The sequence below is a fragment of the Gymnogyps californianus genome, chromosome 4 (genome assembly GCF_018139145.2).
Source record: "Gymnogyps californianus isolate 813 chromosome 4, ASM1813914v2, whole genome shotgun sequence".
In the NCBI taxonomy this organism is placed as follows: Eukaryota; Metazoa; Chordata; class Aves; order Accipitriformes; family Cathartidae; genus Gymnogyps; species Gymnogyps californianus.
In genome coordinates, this window is record NC_059474.1 from 37,195,182 (window position 1) to 37,217,112 (window position 21,931).

Below are 21,931 nucleotides of genomic sequence, written 5' to 3' on the forward strand. Positions count from 1 at the left end.
GTCATCTTCATTTCTCAAGCATAAACCTGCCGTTGAATGTGACAAAGAACTGCAGCTTCTTAACCAGTGGTACAGACAGGATGAAAATTTTGTTTCAAGTATTTACAAACCGCAGCCTACCAGGTTAGAGCTGAGTTCCTTCTGTTCAGAAGTTGTTTGGTAAAGGAATAAATGTTGTTTTCCTTCCAGTCAATTAAGGAGATGAATTTATTCTTCATTAGTCTGAAAGTGGTTCACTTCTTTAATCACTGGAAGTTTTATTGCTAAGCACTTGCATGAAAGAAATCCTAAGTCTGAAGAGTTTCCTTCAACATTATATGCCGCAAATGAATAGTATCTTTATTTAAATGAGCAGCAGTGCTTTTCTCATTATAGTACGAAATGCAGCATTTTAAGGTATCATTTGAAGGAAAATTTCCCCCAAATCTTTATTAATGATGCTGATAACACTGTCATCAAATAGGCATATGAGATTTTATCCCCATCTTAGAGATGGTGTAACTGAGGCCCAGTTGAGATATATACTTATTAAAACAGAGGTAATAAGACTCAAACCTGTATCTGTCCATCTGCCAAACTGTGCAGCAATTTGGTAGGCTAAAGCTGCACCTTCCTGAAGTAATGGTGTTCTTTGATCATGTTTTATGATTAGAGCACCTTCTTAATTTTCCAGTATGTTCTCACAGCTTGTCTTTTACTCATCTGCATAGCACATTTTACAGGGATATTTTCAGCAGAATTCCTGCACACAGGCAGCAAGCTAAGAGCAAATGGCTGAGCTCTTTCCAGAAACTACCCAAGATATTTCAAGAGTATGCTCCACTTACTCTCAGGGAGGAAGCATCCACTGAGCTTCTTGAGACAGGTGAGACTAGAAACTCAAAATGAAGAGAAAAGCACTCAGCTGGAATGATCAGCAATACAGTATTTCCTAAAAGAAGGAGAAAGGTTAGTTTCAGTAATAAAATAAGTTAAAGGACATCACCAGTTTTGGTACTCCTCAGAATCTTGTGGTAGGGCAAGCAATACTTAAGTGAGTTACTGCTGTAATAAATATGTGAAATAGACAGAACTTCAAAGACATTACTTCTCAATAACCCTAAATGCCTTTTCCTGTTCAATGTACTGTTTAGTCCACTTAAACACATGTAACTCCTCCTACAATCTGCAGGCAACTCTTTAGGCTCTACTAGAGGAGCAAAAAGCCTGGAGTTCGACCAAACAAAACATGCTGTGAAATTCTGTTTAACTGCAGAGAATAAAATGACGACTGCAGAATAAGCTTAATGCAATAATAATTTAACAGCAAAACCATGGATTTCATGAGGTTTTTTACATATAGATCTTTTCTGGTTTTCATGTGGAGAACAAAGGAAAATCAAATGTTTTCTCTGAGGTTCAAAGTGGTTGTGCATCAGAGCTAAGTCAGTCATTTAGTACTTTCTGCCACCCTTTCCACAGTATGGCGCTCATAGTGCTCAGATGAGCAGTTAAATTATTTAGAGAGATTATAAAGCTATTAGCCTTCAATCCAGTAAAGAAAGTTGCTCCTTCTGGGATATCTTTGGGGTTATTTATGTATTTGAAGACTACCCCTGTTGGTTACTGGTTAGTATGAGTTAGATCAATTTAGTTCTTAATCAGTCCTCATGGCAATTTCCCCATTAATCAAAGTGGTTTGTTGATGTTCTTGGCCTGCCCTCCACTTTGTTGATACCTTTCCCTAGTGTTTTATAAGTAAACTCAGGTTCTTATACCAGAGCCACGCTTGGTCACGGATTGTTAATGCCCTGTTCCATAAAAAGAACAAATCTTTGAGTTTAGCACCTAGAATGACACAGGTCTTTTCTTGTATCTGTAATCATGTTGTGATGTAGACATTTCCACGCTCTTTCAATTCCACTCTGTCACAGCATTATTGTCCTGTAACTTTTCTCCATCACTTCACATGTTTTCCATTATGTTACCCTGACCCAGACCAATTAATTAAATTCCAATCAATAATTTGTTTTATCAGAGTTTGTTAGAAGTTTTCACAGGTTTATAGAAGGGTCTGTGTTGCTGCAAGCATACCAAGATCTTTATTGCCATGCTCATGCATGCTGTGTTCTCTTCCAGCATAATCTTTTCTTAAATCATTTTGATGGTAGCTTTTAAAAAATGGAGTTAAGAATTAGAATTTTTTTTCTCTCTCAAGTCTTGCAGCAAGAGGTTGATCAAGGATTCAAGATTCAAGGCTCTCCAGAAGATCACTGTTACTGCTTCAAGAGGAAGACCTGTGACTTAGAATACAACCTGTCAAGCAATCAGGCTTCAAAATATTTTGACATCCATCTTGTGAAAACAGAGGTTAATGAAAAGAAGTATGAAGCACATCAGAATGTCATAGAAAGCATCCATGCCCAGGTATGCCTACCATCACTTTCCTTTATTTACCTCTGCCCCGGCTGCTGGGGATTTCTTTTCATCATGTTCTAGAGCTTTAAACAGGGAAAAATTGAAGATCACAATATTTTTTGTCTTGTCTTGAGTGTAACTCTATTTTTAAAGGTGTATCCTAAACCCACAGTAATTTTATACTCCCAAGTCAGGTGCCTTCACTCTTTCTTTAAATACCTTCTCCAAGTTCCCTTCTTTCAGCTTGGTTTTCCCACTTAGGTGTTTATTCTGATGTTCTTTATCTCTCTCCCTTAATCAGCTGCAATCTTCTAAGACTTCCTGAAGACCAGTCTTCAGTTTGCTTTGCCTGTTACCTCAATTGTCAGTATTCAGGAAAAGCTATACAGAGGAGAGTCCATGTCACTTTAAATCCTTAGAGAGGCATGCTGTGTTAGAGTGATGTAGAAGGCTGACAGGTCATTCTTAATTTGCCCTAGATACCCAGCTTCATCAGCAATCCCATCAGAAAAGGTGGGATTAGCATGGAATTAAGGCAATGTGAATCAAGAATCAAAATCTTATCAGCAGTTGTTAATTTATGTTTAATTAAAATCTGTGTCTACTTATTTATTGCTATTAATTCTTTGAGTTACTAACAAACTCAGCTGTGTCTCGCAAATCTGAAGAAGCCAAGGAAAGTATTAGGTATGGCCTAGAATAACTCTTTTTTTCTCTTAACTGTAAAAAGAGATCTAAGTGGACTCATTCAGCATTGGGATTTCAGGGATGCTTTTCTATTATATGAACTCACAGACAGAACACTGTATTAATCTGTTGAGAAAAGGTGTAACACAAGATATGATGTATCTATTTTTGGCTTCACTTTATCTTAATTCTTCCCTTCAGTCCTCATCTTAGATCACCTTTCTTGTCTGTGGATAAGTGCTCTGGGCTTTACAAGTTTGTAAAACAAGAAGTACGTTATTGAGCACAAACCTGCTCTGTGTGTTCTTCCTACTCAGCCCCCTTTATTTCCTCTTTTGCATCTCAATGAAACGGGTTTGGCCATTGCTTGTCTTATCCTTCAGCATACTCAAAGCATGCATGAAGGGATGTTACTTTCTTTTCTTGTAGCAAACCTAAAATTGTCAGGTAGAAATAGTAATGCACAAGCTATCGTCTAGGATTGTTAGAAATTAATTTAGTACGACTTGTGCAGAAAGATGTATTTAGCAGTGTACTGGATATAATGCAGACATTACTTCATTGTAGCAAGAATTATCACTGGTTGCCTTCCAGTATGTTTTGATTCAGCTAGTTTCCATGCTTGATAGGTTTATTCTCTCTATTTAGCTTCATCACACCAATATCTATAAGAAAAATGTAAGCTAGGGCAAAGATGGAATTGAACCCATCAACAGTAGGTCCTGTTCCTTCTACCTTGAACGCCTATGCAATGACTTTCAGAAAATTGTCATCACCCAATTCCACTGGTCAGCTCTTGACAAGGACCTTATCTGAGGGAAAGTAACAAAGATCAGAAGATGTAGGAGCTGCAGACAAAAGGCTGTGTTTTAAGTACTCTGAAAAGTTACAGTGAAAAAATCCCCTTGTATTTAAGTGAGTCTGAAAATGGTCTTGAGACTAACGACAACATGGGCAATTTACCTGGTGTGAAGTGAGATGTTTCTAGTCAGCTGACAGGCAGCAGACTGCTTACCATGTGAGGATAGTGTTTACAACGTATTTTCATTTTATTAATAGAACAACTGAAGAATAATTAGAAAATCAGCTTGGCGGATTTGGGGAAAAGTAAACCCTTAAACTAAATTTTGCCTTTCCTATTAATTTTTATATTCCTTTGTCTCCATGTGACACTTAATATGAATATATACAAATTTTTTTTGTTTATTTGCAATTATACGAATCTATTGGGTTGTACACTAAATGTCATATTAGAGACTTTGACCTCTATCTTTGAATGTGCTTAGAGTTAACTAGGGCAGTTGAAAATAATGGCATATTTTGTGTGTACTTACGAAGGGCCTATCTCTGCAATTTTATGAAGAATTTGTAGATAGAGCAGCTGGTTTAAGAACATAGTTTGCATATTAGGTAACTTTCATGTGTACTTCCAGTGTCATTATGAAATAATGGTGTTTGGGTCAGGAAGAGTTATTTATTTACTTGTAAGACTGCTGGTAGTTTTGTAAATAAAGGAAAAGGAAAATGTGTTTAGTGAAGGCTTTCTCTTTTTCTGTTTACCTAGAATGATCAATTCCAAGTTTTTCCCCAGAAATGCTACATGTCAGGAAGAGGAGGGAAGTGTTTACAACGAGGATGAGGAAATTGTGGCACATGTTCAGCAGGGTCAGGCTCTGTGAGTTCAGCAGCAAGCTGCTGTTTATTTTATGTTTGTTGGCACAAAGCTAGGTAGAACATGGTGTGGTGGAGAAAACTTGGAATATCTCACCTGTCTGTAGAAACTGATCAGGTTTTTTTCCTTTTGAGAGTAGCTGTTTGCTTTTTTGTTTCCTTGCCCCCCCCCCAATAGGTTCAAAAGTATATGTGTGATTCATCTTAATAATACCCCACCAGTTTATTACGGGAGTCCTCCCTACAGTCCTAAGAAGGGACACTATTTTCAGTGCTGCAGGAGCAAAGAAAGATCCTCCAAAGTTGTAGCCGGTCTGATGTAGGAGAATGATTTCTTGATATAAAATCTGACCATACACATGGTCTAGAGCTTGGGATTTGAAAACTAAGGATTTCCTGTGCCACCTCAGTGTACTGCCACCATTCACCCTCTCTTACCCCAGCTTGTCTCAGTCTTTCAAGGAAAGACAAAACACCTTCCCTCTCTCAAATATATCTTGTCTCAAATATATCTACTATATGTCTATATACACAAATATATCAGTACCTGAGAGGAGTCAGTTACGTACTTGAGAGGAGGAGCAGTCTTTCTCCCGAGCTCTGCAGATGAATGCCAGAAGCATGAGATTTGTGAGCAGAACTGTGAGTGTTGTAAGCAGGTTGATACAAATCCATTCTGTCCCCAGTCCATCATACACAAGCAGGAGGATTCATAAATTTACAGATTAATTAGCCAGCAGAGACCACATGGAGGATCCAGTCCTACATGTCTACAAACAAGTTAGTCTGTACTGTATATGACTTGCATGTAAGCCCCTCACCCCATAAAAACCTTGTTTTAGTTAATGTAAGATGCAAACATATGAAGCAGCATAAGGGGAGAGGGAACTAATTAAAATAATTCTAGGAGACGTTTCTAGGGTATTTCATCCATTGCTTAGAATTCCAATTAAAACTACATATCTAGTGAAGAGCTTCTGATATTAGATTCTTATTTGTGTCTGAAAGTTGGATGGTTTCCTTTTTTAAAAGGAGAAAAATACTAATTAGAAAGAAATGTCTTTTATAAATTTACAGTTTTCTTTCAGAATGAAAGTTGTGATGTAAAATACATGCCTGCAGCTTAGTTATCATAGAATGGTTTGGGTTGGAAGGGACCTTTAAAGGTCATCTAGTCCAACCCCCCTGCAATGAGCAAGGACATCTTCAACTAGATCATGTTGTTCAGAGCCTTGTCTAGCCTGACCGTGAATGTTTCCAGGGGTAGGGCATCTACCATTTCTCTGGGCAACCTGTTCCAGAGTTTCACCACCCTCATTGTAAAAAATTTCTTCCTTATATCTGATCTAAATCTACCTTGTTTTAGCTTAAAACCATTGCCCCTTGTCCTGTCACTACAGGCCCTGTTAAAAAGTCTGTCCCCATCTTTCTTATGAGCCCCCTTTAAGTATTGAAAGGCTGCAGTAAGGTCTCCCTGGAGCCTTCTGTTCTCCAGGCTAAACAAGCCCAACTCTCTCAGCCTGTCCTCATAGGAGAGGTGTTCCATCCCTCTAATCATTTTTGTGGCCTTCCTCTGGACCCGCTCCAACAAGTCTATGTCTTTCCTGTGCTGAGGACTCCAGAGCTGGACACAGTACTCCAGGTGGGTTCTCACCAGCGCAGAGTAGAGGGGCAGAATCACCTCCCTCGACCTGCTGGCCACGCTTCTTTTGATGCAGCCCAGGATACAGTTGGCCTTTTGGGCTGCGAGCGCACATTGTTGGCTCATGTCCGGCTTTTCATCCACCGAGTTGTCTTTAAACATGATGTAACTCCATAAGCAATTTAATGAATAGACTATACAGTTGTTTAAGTTGGTCCTATGCCTGAATAATATGGACTTGGTCCACTGAAGAACATGAACTCGTGTTACCATTCTTACCCCAAATGTTCTCACACTCAATTACTGTTTTCTGATGGGAACATTGTTATTTTTCCAACAAAACAACTGTCAGTATGTGTTTCAGATCAACAAGAAAGCTTCTGAAAGAAAAAAAATTATTTTAACACAGGGATGCAAGAGTTATAATTTGATTTATTGATGCCACTGGTGAGAGCAGAAAAGTACGATTAATTCTAAGCCTCTGCTATCAGATTGCTGATGTTTGCAAAATTTCCGTGCATTTTTCCGAGGTAACCAAAATTTCAGTACTGTTTTATAGTGCAGAGATTACTGGTGCTTATTTTAATATTATAATTATCACAAGTTGCCATTATCACAACCCATGTATTTGGGATACTGCACTAAAGTGTGCACATCGTTCTTGTGGAAGGACTTAGATTTGTGCCCAAGAATATAAATTACAAAATATGCTTTAATTTTCAGTTTTTTCAGCTGGTAAATGTGTGGACGTGTATAGTTTGTAGGTAAGATATTACAGATTTAAAAGCATATTTTTCTTTTCCACTAGAACTAAACTCCTTGTAACAAATAAAGAATCTTTGGGGTGTGAGATTTGTGAAATAATGAATATTTTCTGAATCCTGCAAATGAAATGTTTTTGAGAAAGGACATCAAACTTTAGGCGTCAAAGTATCAGTCAAGAACAGAAATCCAAGCGAATGTTCTTGTCAAAAAGAACAGTGTTTAACTAGTTCCTTATTTTATTTTAATCAACATTAGGTGCTGAAAATAGATTTCTGCCTGGACAAAAACCCCCATCTCTTTTCTTCTCTGAATTTGAAGGGAGTTCAGTTCTGGCAGGAACCTTGCATCTTCCTCTTTTCGGGATGAATGTGTCAAGTTGCAGCTTAAAGGTCTGTTCTCAGTTATAATCATTACTCAGCTGGTGTGTTTCTGTATATTTTAAGAAAAACATAGCAACCTGCATATTGTTTTGTTTTGTGGTGGTTACCTTTACCAGTAGTTCTCTGGAGTGTGCATTGCCCACCAGAGGGAGCTGAAGCCAAAAACTGTCAGATTTTTGTACAATCATTTAGGTTGGAAAAGACCGGTAAGATCATTGAGTCCAGCCGTTAACCTAACACTACCAAGTCCACCACTGTACCATGTCCCTAAGTGCCATGTCTACACGTCTTTTAACTACCTCAAGGGATGGTGACTCAACCACTTCCCTGGGCGGCCTGTTCCAATGCTTGACAACCCTTTTGGTGAAGAAATTTTTCCTAATATCCAATCTAAACCTCCCCCGGCACAACTTGCATTGGCCTTTCAATTCCCAGGGGGTTCCCTGGTGAAAGTCCTCTCTTACACTTCACAGGGCTTTGGATTTGGGCATCTGTCCTCAAGTTAGCTTGGGAGCAGATGGGGACCGAGTAAGAAATCAGTGCACCTCCCAATGCTAAGTTATGACCTCTTTTGGGAACCATCACTTCAGTGTCAAAGCAAGCAAAGCAAAACCTTGTGATGTACATGTCATTGTGCTTCGGGTTTTATGTATACCGTTCTTTGTAACATGAATAAGGACACCAAAATTGTTGTATTGGGTTTGCGTGGCAAGTCTTTGGTAGTGGGGGGTGCTACAGGGGTGGCTTCTGTGAGAAGCTGCTACAAGCTTCCCCTGTGTCCAATGGAGCCAATGCCAGCCGGCTCCAAGATGGACCCGCTGCTGGCCAAGGCCGAGCCCATCAGCAATGGTGGTAGCGCCTCTGGGATAACATATTTAAGAAAGGGAAAAGAAGTTACAGGGGAGTTGCAGTTGCAGCCAGAGAGAGCAGAGTGAGAAGATGTGAGAGGAACAGCTCTGCAGACACCAAGGTCAGTGAAGAAGGAGGGGGAGGAGGTGCTCCAGGCGCCGGAGCAGAGAGATTCCCGTGCAACCCATGGTGAAGACCATGGTGAGGCAGGCTGTCCCCCTGCAGCCCATGGAGGTCCATGGTGGAGCAGATATCCACCTGCAGCCCATGGAGGACCCCACGCTGGAGCAGGTGGATGTGCCCAAAGGAGGCTGTGACCCCGTGGGAAGCCCACGCTGGAGCAGGCTCCTGGCAGGACCTGTGGCCCCGTGGAGAGAGGAGCCCACGCTGGAGCAGGTTTGCTGGCAGGACTTGTGACCCCGTGGGGGACCCACGCTGGAGCAGTCTGTTCCTGAAAGACTGCACCCTGTGGAAGGGACCCATGCTGGAGCAGTTTGTGAAGAACTGTAGCCTGTGGGAAGGACGAACGTTGGAGAAGTTCGTGAAGGACTGTCTCCCGTGGGAGGGACCCCACGCTGGAGCAGGGGAAGAGTGTGAGGAGTCCTCCCCCGAGGAGGAAGGAGCAGCAGAAACAACATGTGATGAACTGACTGCAACCCCCATTCCCATCCCCCTGTGCTGCTCGGGGGGAGGAGGTGGAGAAAATCGAGAGTAAAGTTAAGCCCAGGAAGAAGGGAGGGGTGAGGGGAAGGTGTTTTTAAGATTTGGTTTTATTTCTAGTTATCCTACTCTGATTTGACTGGTAGTAAATTAAATTTTTTTTTCCCCCAAGTCGAGTCTGTTTTGCCCATGACTCCGTAATTGGTGAGTGATCTCCCTGTCCTTATCTTGACCCACGAGCCTTTCGTTGCATTTTCTCTCCCCTGTCCAGTTGAGGAGGGGGAGTGACAGAGCGGCTTTGGTGGGCACCTGGCATCCAGCCAGGGTCAACCCACCACAATTGTATAAGAGAGAACTAACTTTGAGAGTAAACTAATTATCCCTGAGAAAATTAGGCCAGGTAGAAGCAAGGGTGAATAGATTATCTGTGTCTCTAAAAGGAAATCTCTCAAAATTCCTGACTACAAACAGGCTGGAGGATATTTCTGCTATATATTAAACTGACATTTTGTTTATCAAGAAATAAATTGGCTGACAAAGGATAGAAGGTGTAGTTCATGCATATTATGTGTTTTGATTTTGTTCAGCACAGAAATATGTCAAGTGTCTAAAGTGTTTATTTTGACTGAGAATTTTGGAACTAAATGTTTAAGTGTTTCCAAACTTTCATATCTTCATTTTTCCTTAAAAATCACAGTATTTTGACATATTCCAATTTATCCCAATTCATGATGATATGCTGAAGAATGTTCTGATTTTTTTACTCAGCCAATTTTTTATCCAGCTCAACTGCAGTGGTTTCTTAAACATATATTGATAGAAGCTTGTTAAAATTCAAGCCATTTTTTAATTATATCAAGCTATGTTTTCATTATTACACGTAAAAAACCCCGGCCTCTAAAATGATTTAAAATTAAGTCTTAGTGCTATGGTGAACAGGTTAGGAGCCTGACAAGTCCCATAAAAACCGATTAAAAAAAAAAAAAAATTCTTGAGAATGTTGATATAGCTAATTTATTTATCAATAAACATGAAGGATTAACACACACATCTCCTTGCCTTGGGTGTGCCAATACTGACATGCGCAATGAACAGGAACTCCTTGGGGGTTTTTTTTATGGTAACCAATTTGTCAAGGTGAGAGGGGTTTTATTGTTCCTGTTCTTGGTTTTCTTTCTGTTCATTAAATCATAAGATCAATTTATATTTCATCAGCTTTTAATAAAAATCTTCCTTTGACTTAGAGGATAGGAAGAGTGTTGGTCTTTCTGGACAAATGAGCTTCTTCCCACATGTTTCCCTCTGCACTTGGAATAAGTCATCCACAGACAAATAAGTAGATGTTAGGACGTGGAGATTAACAGCTGAAAGGTGGTAAGGAACAGCTTCTTGTACCATTTCTGGGTTGTAGCTGACCATATGAACATAAACAGTCTTTAGGAATAGGTGGAGTTGACTTCTTTGTACTACAAAAGGCAGGAAAGCTCACACAGTTAATTATAGCTGAGCAATCATATACAAAGCTGGTCCTTATTGCTTCTAAGCTGCTTGCTACTTGCTCAAGTCATTTGTAATTTTCAGTGGTGTGGCATCCTTTGACTTCTGCAAAACCATTAGTCTATTGGTTGTAAGAATTATGACCTATGGAAGACACTGAAACTTCCCTAGGTAATAGTCAAATTTGCTTTCTACACCACCAATTGTGGGTAAACAGTTAGCCTGTTAGACCTCCTATGGGATTTTTTTTCAAATTCAAAATCTTGTCATACAAAAATGGTAACAGTCACATCAAATAACCTCAATTTCAGCTCAGGTTTCTATTCCTTGACAGTATTTTGTCATGTCCTTCAAAGGAAGGTAAAAGACAGTTTGTATCAAATTGCTGTCTAAGGGACTTCGCTTTATGGCTTCCTCAGTTAGAAGTTGCCTTATATACTGGAGCCTGAGGTTTTAATAGATTTTTTTTTTTTTTTAATGTCTGGATCCTATCTAACTTACGAAGGGCTCATTATCCATATTTCAGCATTTCAGAGAGGAGGACTTATTTCTGTATTTATTTTGCTGTCAATTTAGTTAAATAATGGCATAACTTGTCAGGATTTTTAATAGGCGTTTTCCAACATTTCAATGGGAATTAATCTGTCAAATGTAGTAAATAAAAAGAGAAATGTAAGAATTTCAAAAAGATTAGCAGGAGACTCATGAATTTGAAAATCAAAACAAACCTTAAATTATGCAGTTTACAATTGTACTGCCTCAGCAGTGGCTGTTGGATAAATTACAGTGCTGTATGACACTTTTTGAATGTGCACTTTAGGATTTTCTTAATTAAAGAAAATAGAAGGGGAGAAAATCTTACAACTTTTTTGGAAGAGGAGAGACATTATATTTTAATTCCTTTCAGATGCAGTTAACTAGCTATAAAATGACCCTTCACTTCTCTTTTTTAGTTCTCTTGGATTACTTTTTACACCTCTCCTAATTATTTCTGACAGCTTTTTTCTTCTGTCTCTGCACTTCATTCCCGCTGTCATTTCAATCTTTGTTTCAGTTCTCTTTCTTGTTTGGGTTTATTTTTCTCTCTTGCTTTGTGTGGGGGTGATACTTTCATATTCTCTGTTTTCACATTTGACTTCCCTTCCCCTCAGAATTTTATTGCCTCATACTTTATTCTGAGGTCAGGAAAGGGAAAGGAATATATGCCAGCTGCAGACTCAGGAAATACGCTCAGCTCTGTGTTTGAAACTATACTTTTTTTTATTGTTTCAGGGTTTTGATCTGATGGACTTGTGACAGTTGCTGCATGAAATACACATTTCTTCAGCAGATACTCCTACACACAGGGATTGCTCCATACTTATATCAAGAAATTCAGTGAAAGATTATATTCTCTGTGCTTATAGAGTAGTAGGAAGTATTTTTCACCAGTGAGAATTTAGGATTAAAAAATTCCTCTTCATAACTCAACTGAATATCAGCCTTCCATCATTATATTTTTGTAAAAGTCGGGTCTGTTAATAATTTCTTTATATTTACTCCATTGCTCTATAACTGATGTATTGTCATTATATAATCCAAATGTTATAAGGGATTAATCCTAAGGGTACATTTTGTAGATATGAGTTCCCTCATCCCTTCAACAACCTACTATATCTTCCACTAACAAACTGCTACTCAAGTATTTCTTCCAAACATAAGTTGAAGGGCATTCTTTCCTGGTTTGATACGCCAATCCAGCACTCAGCTTTACACAATGTTTGTTGAGATTGTCAAACTGAAATTTCTGAGAACAAGATTTGTGCTACTGCAGTGCAGGAGTGTTCTCTCAGTTGGTGTCCTACTCCCAGTATCAGCTGGGAGTTCGTTATTCATCTTTGCTCTGCGTAAATATTGTAGTCACGTAAAAAAAAGATAGGTTTTCTAAGGGTGACTAGTCCACTTCTATAGCATATAATGGTAGGAAATGATAGTCATAATTACTTATGCAGTATGTTTGACAGGATCTGAATGATGAGGTTTAGGAGAAGTCCAGTCTCTGCCACTCACATTAATTTGATATTCAGATGGCACTGGCAATATTCTATATCGAAGACAGAAATAGTTTGCAAAGGCGAATCCAGCTGCAAGGAGTTAAGACAAAGTGTTAGAAAGAAAACTGATGAAAGAGGAAGGAAGCAAGAGGCCATACATAAAAGAGATTATAAAGAGACTCATCCAAAGTGTCCTTATTCGGTCTTGTATTTTATCACTAGTATGTCTGAAGGGTTTAAAAGCTAGATTTGCAGACAGTAATGACATTGGGAGTAGAGCAAATCATAATGTATGCTGCATCTAGATTCAGTGCAGGCAGAGACAGAGGCAAAATATTTCAAAAGAAGCAAAATCAAACCACATTAAAAATCCCAACCACTGTACATTACAATCTTTTATAGCATTAAAACGTGCAGTTAAGTAGCATATGTGGCAATCTGATAGTTTTTTATTCCTGAACTGTCACCGTCAGAGCAGCAAGATTGCCCTTCCAATCCTCCCTCTCCCAGTCGTGTCATAGTTGGTATAAAAAGTCCAAATCAGGCTGCATCAGAGCATCTGGGGTTTATTCTGTACCTTGCTCATCTAGTTGATTCTGACAGTATAGACTTGATGTTGTCATATACCTCTTGCACTGGGTTGTGCATACACATCTGGAAACAATTCAGTCTTCCGTGTACATGCACTTAGTCTTCAGGTTTTATTTAGTAGTGTGACAGAATAAGGCTACAGGTATGTTTTCTCTGTTTTAATTGACTCTTCTTTTGTACAGGAATAGAAAAGAAGCCATGGTGTTCAGTGCTAGCAAAGGAGATGTGGTTGTTAAGCTGATACGCCAACACTCTGTGGCCGCTGTTCAGGGAGAAGCTGTAACTAATGACTACTTCCTTGTGATCTTTAAGTAATGAATGTTTAGAAACTATATTTTTGCTTCTCTGGAAAAGGAAGTTGTGCCCAATTTTTTAAAATATTTGGGTGGCCCATGAGGTCTTCAAGAGTATCTTTTCTAAATTCTTCTGGAGTTTTTGAAAATGACGCTGGCAGCCTTCCAGCAACGTTAGGTGCCTAATTCCTCCTAAAAATTTGGGCTTTTACCCCTAACTTTTTCACCCAGCTGTGCTCCGTCTGAAGGCAGGAGGTTTCAGCTCTCTCACGCCTCCACTAAACCTTCTGGATTCTGGTACCTGCATCCTATGATGCCTGGCAGCGGCTCCAAGAGCAAATTCTGTATTACTCCATTACTTTCAGAAGGGTCAGCAGGGCTGCCCTTGCTTTACACTGAGGTGAGTTTGACCCTAAAATATTCTTGAGAGCACACATTTTCTTTTCAGATAGTGTTACAGACTGAAAACAATTGCTGTTTTAAAAGTGCCTGTAGTGGTGCAGTAGAAACCTCCCTCTTGCTGTGAACAGCTCTGCTGTTCCTTGCAGGGCAGCAGGCTATTATGCAAGTAGAACTTTTCAGTGTTAGCACCTTTGCCTACTCTTGCACTCTCCAGGGTTGCTGCAATGACTTCACTTTCACCTGCGTCATTAATCATCTGGGCTATCATCTCGTGGCACTCAGCCGTATTCCAGACACTAATACCACTGAGATAATACTCTGGAATCTGAAGACCACAGGCATGTGGCCAAGTTACCTTCAGTTCGTCTTGGAGGTGAGTGGTTTCATTTCAGTTGCCATTTGTTAAATAAAGGAGAACTGTTTCTTTGGATTGATTCATTTCTGAAAGGATCATGCAAATGGAAGTCTCAAACTATCGATATTGTCATTCCATATTCTATTTCAATAATCTTTTCTACTTTACCATGGTATGTTATTTAATTTCCTACTGTTTCACATGAACATCTGTAACAAGATTGCAATGAAAAACGGTGTGCCATGTGGTTAAAAAAATTAATACCAAGTGACCTGAGTGCTCTGATATCAATCATGTGACAAAGGAGACAGGCTTGAGTGGTGAACAAGTGTATTTATTCTTGAGAGAATACAAGAGATCTGAACCAAATTTCATGTGAATTTTGTGGAACTTTAAGAGAATTTAAATTAAGTTCCAAAGGTTATGATTGCTCCTTATTACTGAAATGTACTTTCTAATCCTAAAAATCTCCACACTCTGGAAACCAAAGATGTGATTTTCAGTGCTGAATTCAAGCTTCTGTTGCTATCTCAATACTTTATCAGTAAACTGAATACTATTATCAAAGATCTATAATTGAATGTACATTTTATATCTTCTTGTAAATAATACGAGGTTCAAACATATATTTGATGGCATTAAAGTCAAACAATGGCTTATTCTAAAAAATGTCCAAGTCCTTAAATCCTGTACAGCTTAGCTCAGGAAAAGATACCTGGAAACATTCCTTCTGAACACAGTTGTTGTGGTAAGACAGTTGCAGAGAGAAAAATTTTCTAATTTCTATATTCTCTGTAAGCCAGATCATATCAGGCTTTATACATAGTGATCAGCACCCTGTATTTCACCTAGAAAGTGAAATGATCACCAGTGCAGATGTTTGTGTACCTGGCCTTTGTGTACTTACCAAAAAGGTGGACAGCAAAATTCAGGTAGACTGTTCAAGCAACCTCACAAGATAGTCCCAGTAGAACAACCACAGTCACATGTGTTAATTGCAGAATATTCTATTCCTGTGCTACAAATGCCTTTTTTTTTTTTTTTTCCAATTTAACCTTAAATATGTAGGTGTTTGTCCTGAACTTCCTTGTTTAGCCTTTTGTGGTGGAGAGAACTACCTTCAAATGTGGAACTTGGCTGCAAAGATCAATGACCAGTTTTTGACTGTTACTACAAACAAGGGAGAAAACACAAATGGAATTTGAGACATTGGGGCCATGCAGAATTGTCCCAGGCAAGTTCAAAATACGCAGGTATTTCATGTTTAAACATTCCCATTCTTTCAGAATAGGGCAGGTAGCAGACAAGACAACATGACGGGCACAATGTTGCATTTGAAAACATGACTGAAACCTTTAAAAGGTGGTTCTGCCAAAAAGAACAGACAAAATATACTAATTTCTGTAATTTGTGCCTGAATTGCCTTGCCTGTTTCTGAAGTAGTTTATACATTGTAAAGGGCTGGATTCAGAACTAACATAAATGAACACAATGCTGAGCACTGCTGGAATCATCCAGTTAAAAACAAGTTGAACATAGTTAGCCAAAGGACTCATCCTCGCAACACCTTGATGTGGAGACTTTTTTAGAATGTGTCTAAGCAAAATTATAAGCTTATATTTGTATAAGCAAATTATAGCAAAAAACTGAAGAAGATGATTTTTTTTTTTTTAATGATGAAAGCTCAGAACTCCAAAAGTGAACTCCTGATTCCCACTGGTTTCAGTGAGGCCAGGATTTCAGCCCTATGTTGCAACTGCATACATATATATCTGTGCTGGGGAATTGAAGATCACTGTCATGGGAGTGTTCAGAAGATTGATAGACCAAGCCACTTCAAACTTTAAAATGTTACAGGGCCAACTCTGTAGGCAGAATAATTACTAGTCATAGATTGGTGAGTGTTTTGGCGGTTTTTTTTGTCTTGGAGATATGTTGTATGCAGGAATCTCAGTGCTGGAGTGATTACAGTGTGGAACACAGTAAAATAAAAATGCCATGCTGTTAGAATGGAAAAGGGACTTGTAGAGAGCATTGAAATTGTGCTGGTGAGGGATACAAAACTCTTTGTCTTTACAGACAAGGGATTGGCCTCTCTTCTGGATTCTCTGACACTCATTTTTCAGGTACTAAATGCAAATGTATTCAGCAAGTAAGTTTGGCAGGGTGTGCGTGCTTATGGATTTTTTTTTACATTTCTGTAAAACCTAATTAAACAAGACATTTACTTAGATAATTAATTACACAAAGCAGGCAAGGTGGGGGATTTTTATATTTTTACTAGACTCTGTTAACTTATGGCCTTTTGAAAAAGAAGCATGTGAAGAAACAGTCAGGTCATTACATCGTTCCTTGCCAAAGTAGAGAGTACAGAATTCTTGAGGGAGGGCTACTGCTTGGCCTCTCTGAGAATAGGTAAGAGGTTTGTCTCTGGCACTGACTGCATCATCCACAAAATTTTACATATAGAACAAATCATATGTTCATGCTCCGTACAACTAACTGCTAAATACTTTTAAACAGAATGATTGTTCAGTCAACCATCTTAATTTTTTTACTTTCTTGAGTCACAATAGTCATTAGCATAAAGGGCATTCTCTTAAAATCCATCAGATGCTCATGGAAGTGTCTCTAAATAAAGTTAAAATCTGAAAATAAGCAATTATTTACAGTATATTGTGTATCTGAGTGGAAACTTTAAGTCTGGTTAAGGTCAGCTGTACTTCTTAGTTTCAAAGCTACTGTGGGACCCAAACTGTGAGCTAAGGCTCCCTTTTCCAGAAATAGAGGAAGACAAAAGAAGTCGCTTTCTGGGGATAAAACCCTCTAGCAGTAATAAAGACCTCACTGGAGCAGAAAGATGCAACTCGTTCTTCCCTGTGCCTATTGGACTGAGTTGGTTTTCCCTAGCATTTGTGAGGTCTGTGAGAAATGTTTGGATAAGATCTTTTGGTGCTGTTCCCAGAACATGGTTCATGTGATATCAAAGAATCCTGATGCTTTGCCAGGGATCTTTTTGTCATTGGGAATTTAGAGACTGGGTTTATAAAGGGTTGGCTGAGCCAGAATACAAAGAAAACTCCTGAGCAACCTATTCTGGCAGGCCATCTTCTGTCAAAGGCCACCAGCGACCTGTACCGGGAGACTCCACCCAAAAGGAGAATGAGCAGGGCAGTGACAGGTGATTCTGTAGCACTGCAGAGCTGGAGCTGAAATATTGGTTGTCCAGGCCATGGATTTGCACTGAAATATGAATTATTGGAATAAATAAATTAATGAGGTCATTGTAACCTTCCTTAAAGCCAGAGTGTCCTTGTCTTGAAGCAGGGAGATAAAGAAGCGAAGACCAGACTGATGTACAATACTATACTCTGTCAACTGCAAGAATTGGCGACCCTAGCTGCCCGAGAAGTGGGAAGGAGGAATTGTGACTATGCTTACTTAAATACTATTTAAGTAGCATTACTATCTCTCTAGACATGAGTCTAAACCAGTGGTTTCCAATCTTTTTTCCATCTGTAACCCGTAAGTTTTGTCCACTGGCAAAGCAGTCCTGGGTGAATGGAAGGTAAGCATACTGACAGTTTTCCTCACCACTTTCCATTCACCTCTTAAAGTCTGGAGTTGCAGATAGCCTATTTCGACTTCTGAGTAAATGCAAAGAATTTATCTTGAATCTACCATTGCTGTTCACAGTAGTTATTTAAGGTGCAGTCTATCACCACCTGCTTACAATATACAAAAAATGAGAAGGAAGCAGGTTTTCCAGAAGCCTTAAAATTGTAGTGATCACCTATTAGGTAAATTGTGCATCCTCCCTTCTGAGGAATTTTGCTTCAATGAATGTAATCAAAAGGTTGTATCAGGTGACAAATGTCAATATTTAATATTTTTTCAGAACTGTGGACCCCGTGGGAAAGGTGCAAGGAAATTAAGACAGGAAAGGAGACTGGAGAAGAAGGTAAAACAGGAAATGGAAAAAAAAGGAACTTACTAGTGAAAACCATAATGCCATTGATCAGTACTTGCTTAGTGGAGATGAAAAGGTGAGAAACAACATCCTAACGTATCATGTTTATATAGTTTCTCTCAAATCTCAAAATATTGTTCTGCTTACTGTTGGGTATGTTATGTAACAACTGTTAGAATGCTGAGAAGCTATTTTGTCCTATTTTGTATTCCTTTTTTTTATTATGTCACTTATTTCTATCTTGTTTTCACTCTATAGTTTCCATTATGATCTGGTATCAGGAAGGTCTCGAATAGGTAAGTGTTCTGGGGACATAATCATAATTAAGTCCACCTTTTGATTGCGTAATTTACACTGATGATTAATTTTCTAATTGGAAATTCTATAGTTTTTCTTCCTAAAGATCAAATTTTAAATTGTAATAAGAATTTCACAGTTTCATTGTGTTGTAACCAGAATTCCTTTTTTCACAAGTTTGCAAAGTTTATTAATAATCTTTGCTATTTACTGTCATCTGCATATATAAAGTATCACTGGTGGGCTGTGTTTGGCTTTACTATGAACAGTTTCCCATCTGACTTACTGTAGATAGTCTCAGCCCTGTGTTCATTTGACATGATTTACCGTGATTTTCTCAGTTATCACTGCATTGGGTCAACAGACAGATCAGCTGGAGAAGTTATTGCAAGTGCATATGTGTACATACACAATACTTCATATGTCCATATGAAAGGACATATGCCTAGAGGTCCATTTGGTTTTAAGCTTCATTGACCAACACCAATGCCACTTAACTACTTCTATAAATAAATATGCTAAGATTGAGAAAAGGGTACATATTTTTAATTAGATATAAATGAAATAAAAAAGTGCTGACATAAATCTGCAGAAAAGTTCTTGAGCTTGTGACTGACTTGCCAGATGATCTCCTGCTCCCTAGGTCACAGTGTGTTCATACTACGCACACCATCTCTCTGAGTTCAGTTTGCAAGCCCTGTGCCAACTCCGTCTTCTTGAAACCAGCCTGTCCATCCTCTTTCTATACACTACTGCCTTGACCTACATTGGCCACTATTTGGTGCTTCCCAGCTACACTGAAGCAGAGAAAATCAACTATATCATACTGTGGAACTTAGAAACCGGAACGGTAGGTATTATTTTTTGTAAGCTTAAATGCACTTTTCATGTTGAAAAGTGACTGCTAGATGTGGTATTTATAAAAATAACCAAGAGTTTGGATGGTGAATATTTGCATGAAGCTACTCAGAAATGATCAGCACAGTAAGGATTACTTACTGAACATGTTCTCTAGTTGCTAAAAATTCATGTACTCATTTTGCCAGTCCCTTCCACCAAAAATTAACAGTTATCAAGGAAAATACTGTGAAATATTATTCCAGTGTTTCTTGTATAGGTAGAAACCAAAGCATAGTATCCAGGTTTGCTGCTTAAAATACCTGAACATCTATCAAATTTTCTATGAGTGTGGAGAATATAATTATTTTGTTATTAATTAATTACATATGCAACAAGTAGAAAGCAGAGCTGGAAATCCATTTAGGAGGTCATTTATTTCAACGGTACTGAAATTTATTGTTATTGGGCCTGTCTTTCTACTGTAATAGGATAGGCCCTTCATATCTACAAACATCCCTATTTTCACTCCAGGAAATCGGTGGTACTTCTGTACAACTAGAATCTTGTCCCTGGGTAGTTGTGTTCTGCAGCCATCACCTGAATTGCCAGATATCATTAGAAGCTTCCTCTCCGTGATTCTGGTCTCGATGCCCCTGGGAAATTGCACCATTCCTCACATCCTATGCCTTTAAACGTTCCTCAGTTGCAGATCTGGATTTCGCTGGGAAGAGAAAGGTCAGCCTTCCCCATGGACTTTGTGCCACTGTGGTAGCATAACCTTCAACACAGTTCAGCTCACTTTCGCCAGGGGAATGCAAGGAACATGCAACAAGTGTCCACCCAGCTGGCCACTGGCGATGCTCAAAATGTGCCCTTAGGTAGGGTGGATCTGATGGCTCTGCTCCCCTCCTGTCCTGCTGGCTGAGAGGAAATACTACATTCTTCAAATGATTTTCAGAGAGAACTTTCAGGGGAAAAGGTACGAAGAAGGAGAAATACCAGATTAAATTCTCCTGGAGCTTTGTCTGGGCCTCCAAGGATATGTCAGTGCCTTCCCACAGCTCAAGAACTGCTGATCCAATCCATTTCCCCTGCCCAAGGGCAGGATCAGTTGTAATTAAACTGATGCTGACATGACCGTCTAGCCTGTCTTGTAGCATCTTCGTCATTGGAGATCTTTAGTTTCCAAAGTAATATATTCCAGTGCTTCACTGTCATTATGGTTGGACAGTTCTTTTTTGTTTTGTTTTCTCCCTAGTGTCTTATTTAAACTTTCAGTGCTCCATCCGAAGGACGTTAATTATTGTCCTTTTCACTTACACAGATTGTGTCTTTCCTCTCGGAAGCAAACTTTTGCATTACTGAGGACTACTGACTTCAGTCCTCCTGTTTCCAGGCTTTGTTCTGTTTTTCGTTAGAAGTAATTGTCTTCTACACCTCTTCTCTATCTTGTTGCTTATTTGAACTCCCTCCACCCTTAAGTGTGGTTTCCAAAACTGAATAGCATATAATTACTTAACATGTCTTAAAACAGCATTCCTGTTTATTCATCTCACAAGATTTGGGTTTTTTTGCAATGGCACAAAATTAGTGACATGTTGATCTTACTTTCTTAAAATCCTAGGGGCTTTTTATTGTCATTGATTATTGTACTATATTAAATAATCATTAAAGTGCTATTCCTTAAGACTAATATCAAATTAATAGTAGAGGTGTTTATCTGAGAGATACTTGAAGTTACTATTTTTCTAAATTTTAGGTTTAAAAATTATTGAAAAATGAGCCAGATGTGTACTGCTTGACAATTACAGATGATGCCAGTAGAATTGGTTTTGGAGTCATGATGGAAAATGGGTAAACTCCTGAATATGTTCTTCTTTTGTTATTGCATGAACGGTACATTCCACAATCATCAAGTTCCTCTACCGAATCACTTGCTCAGAAAGGAAAAATGAGGAAGCTGGCTAATGCTGATAAAGTAACTTCATGAAATGCAAAGAATAAGTTTTGCACTTCTGCTGATAGGTCAAGGATTTGTAATGTTTGTAAAAATTACTTTGAGTTATCTTTTCAACAAAATGACTTTTACATCTTTTTCTTCCACTCACTTGCATCCTTTCACTAAGTACGATAAAACTATGGTTGGTCATCTTGCCAGGTTTTTGCTACCTTAAGAAATGAGACAAATGACAGATAACTGATGGTTTAGAAAGAATGACAAATATATTAGTTTCTGCTTACATGTTCTGATCTTCTAAACTGGAAATGAGCAGGAGCATTGGGCAGTCATTACTAAAGAGTTGGACGATTTGCTTGAAATTAGGCTTTGTTGTGTGTCATCTTTATTAAGCAGGGCTCTCTTTATATGGGACTCAGGTTTTAAGTATGACTATTTGTGAATGGCCCCCTCTTTTCCCAGCTGAAGTAGATAATGATCATTCCACTCTGGAGTAAAAATCTAATCACGACGACACAAACAACACAGGGAAACTCTGGGCTGAAGAAGGGATCTAGGGAAAATTTAGTGATAAAGGCAGCCAGCCATCCCCAGCTACCCAGTGAGATTCCAGCAGAAGGTGACTTAGAAGAAAATTAGTGTTTT

General features: G+C 38.8%; 1 protein-coding gene and 1 long non-coding RNA gene across 2 annotated transcripts; both read left to right on the plus strand.

The window, feature by feature from the left end:
• The first annotated feature begins 4,034 nt into the window (after positions 1–4,034).
• On the plus strand, positions 4,035–15,431 carry LOC127015559 (uncharacterized). Its single transcript, XM_050895566.1, has 6 exons — positions 4,035–4,057; positions 4,649–4,759; positions 13,355–13,483; positions 13,697–13,865; positions 14,082–14,240; positions 15,291–15,431. Exons 1-6 carry the CDS (start codon positions 4,035–4,037, stop codon positions 15,315–15,317), a joined length of 618 nt encoding a protein of 205 aa, XP_050751523.1. The 3' UTR covers positions 15,318–15,431.
• A 2,718-nt stretch (positions 15,432–18,149) lies between these two features.
• On the plus strand, positions 18,150–19,333 carry LOC127015858 (uncharacterized). Its single transcript, XR_007766393.1, has 3 exons — positions 18,150–18,268; positions 18,451–18,488; positions 19,133–19,333. It is a non-coding gene; the product is annotated as an uncharacterized LOC127015858 (long non-coding RNA).
• Positions 19,334–21,931: the final 2,598 nt, after the last annotated feature.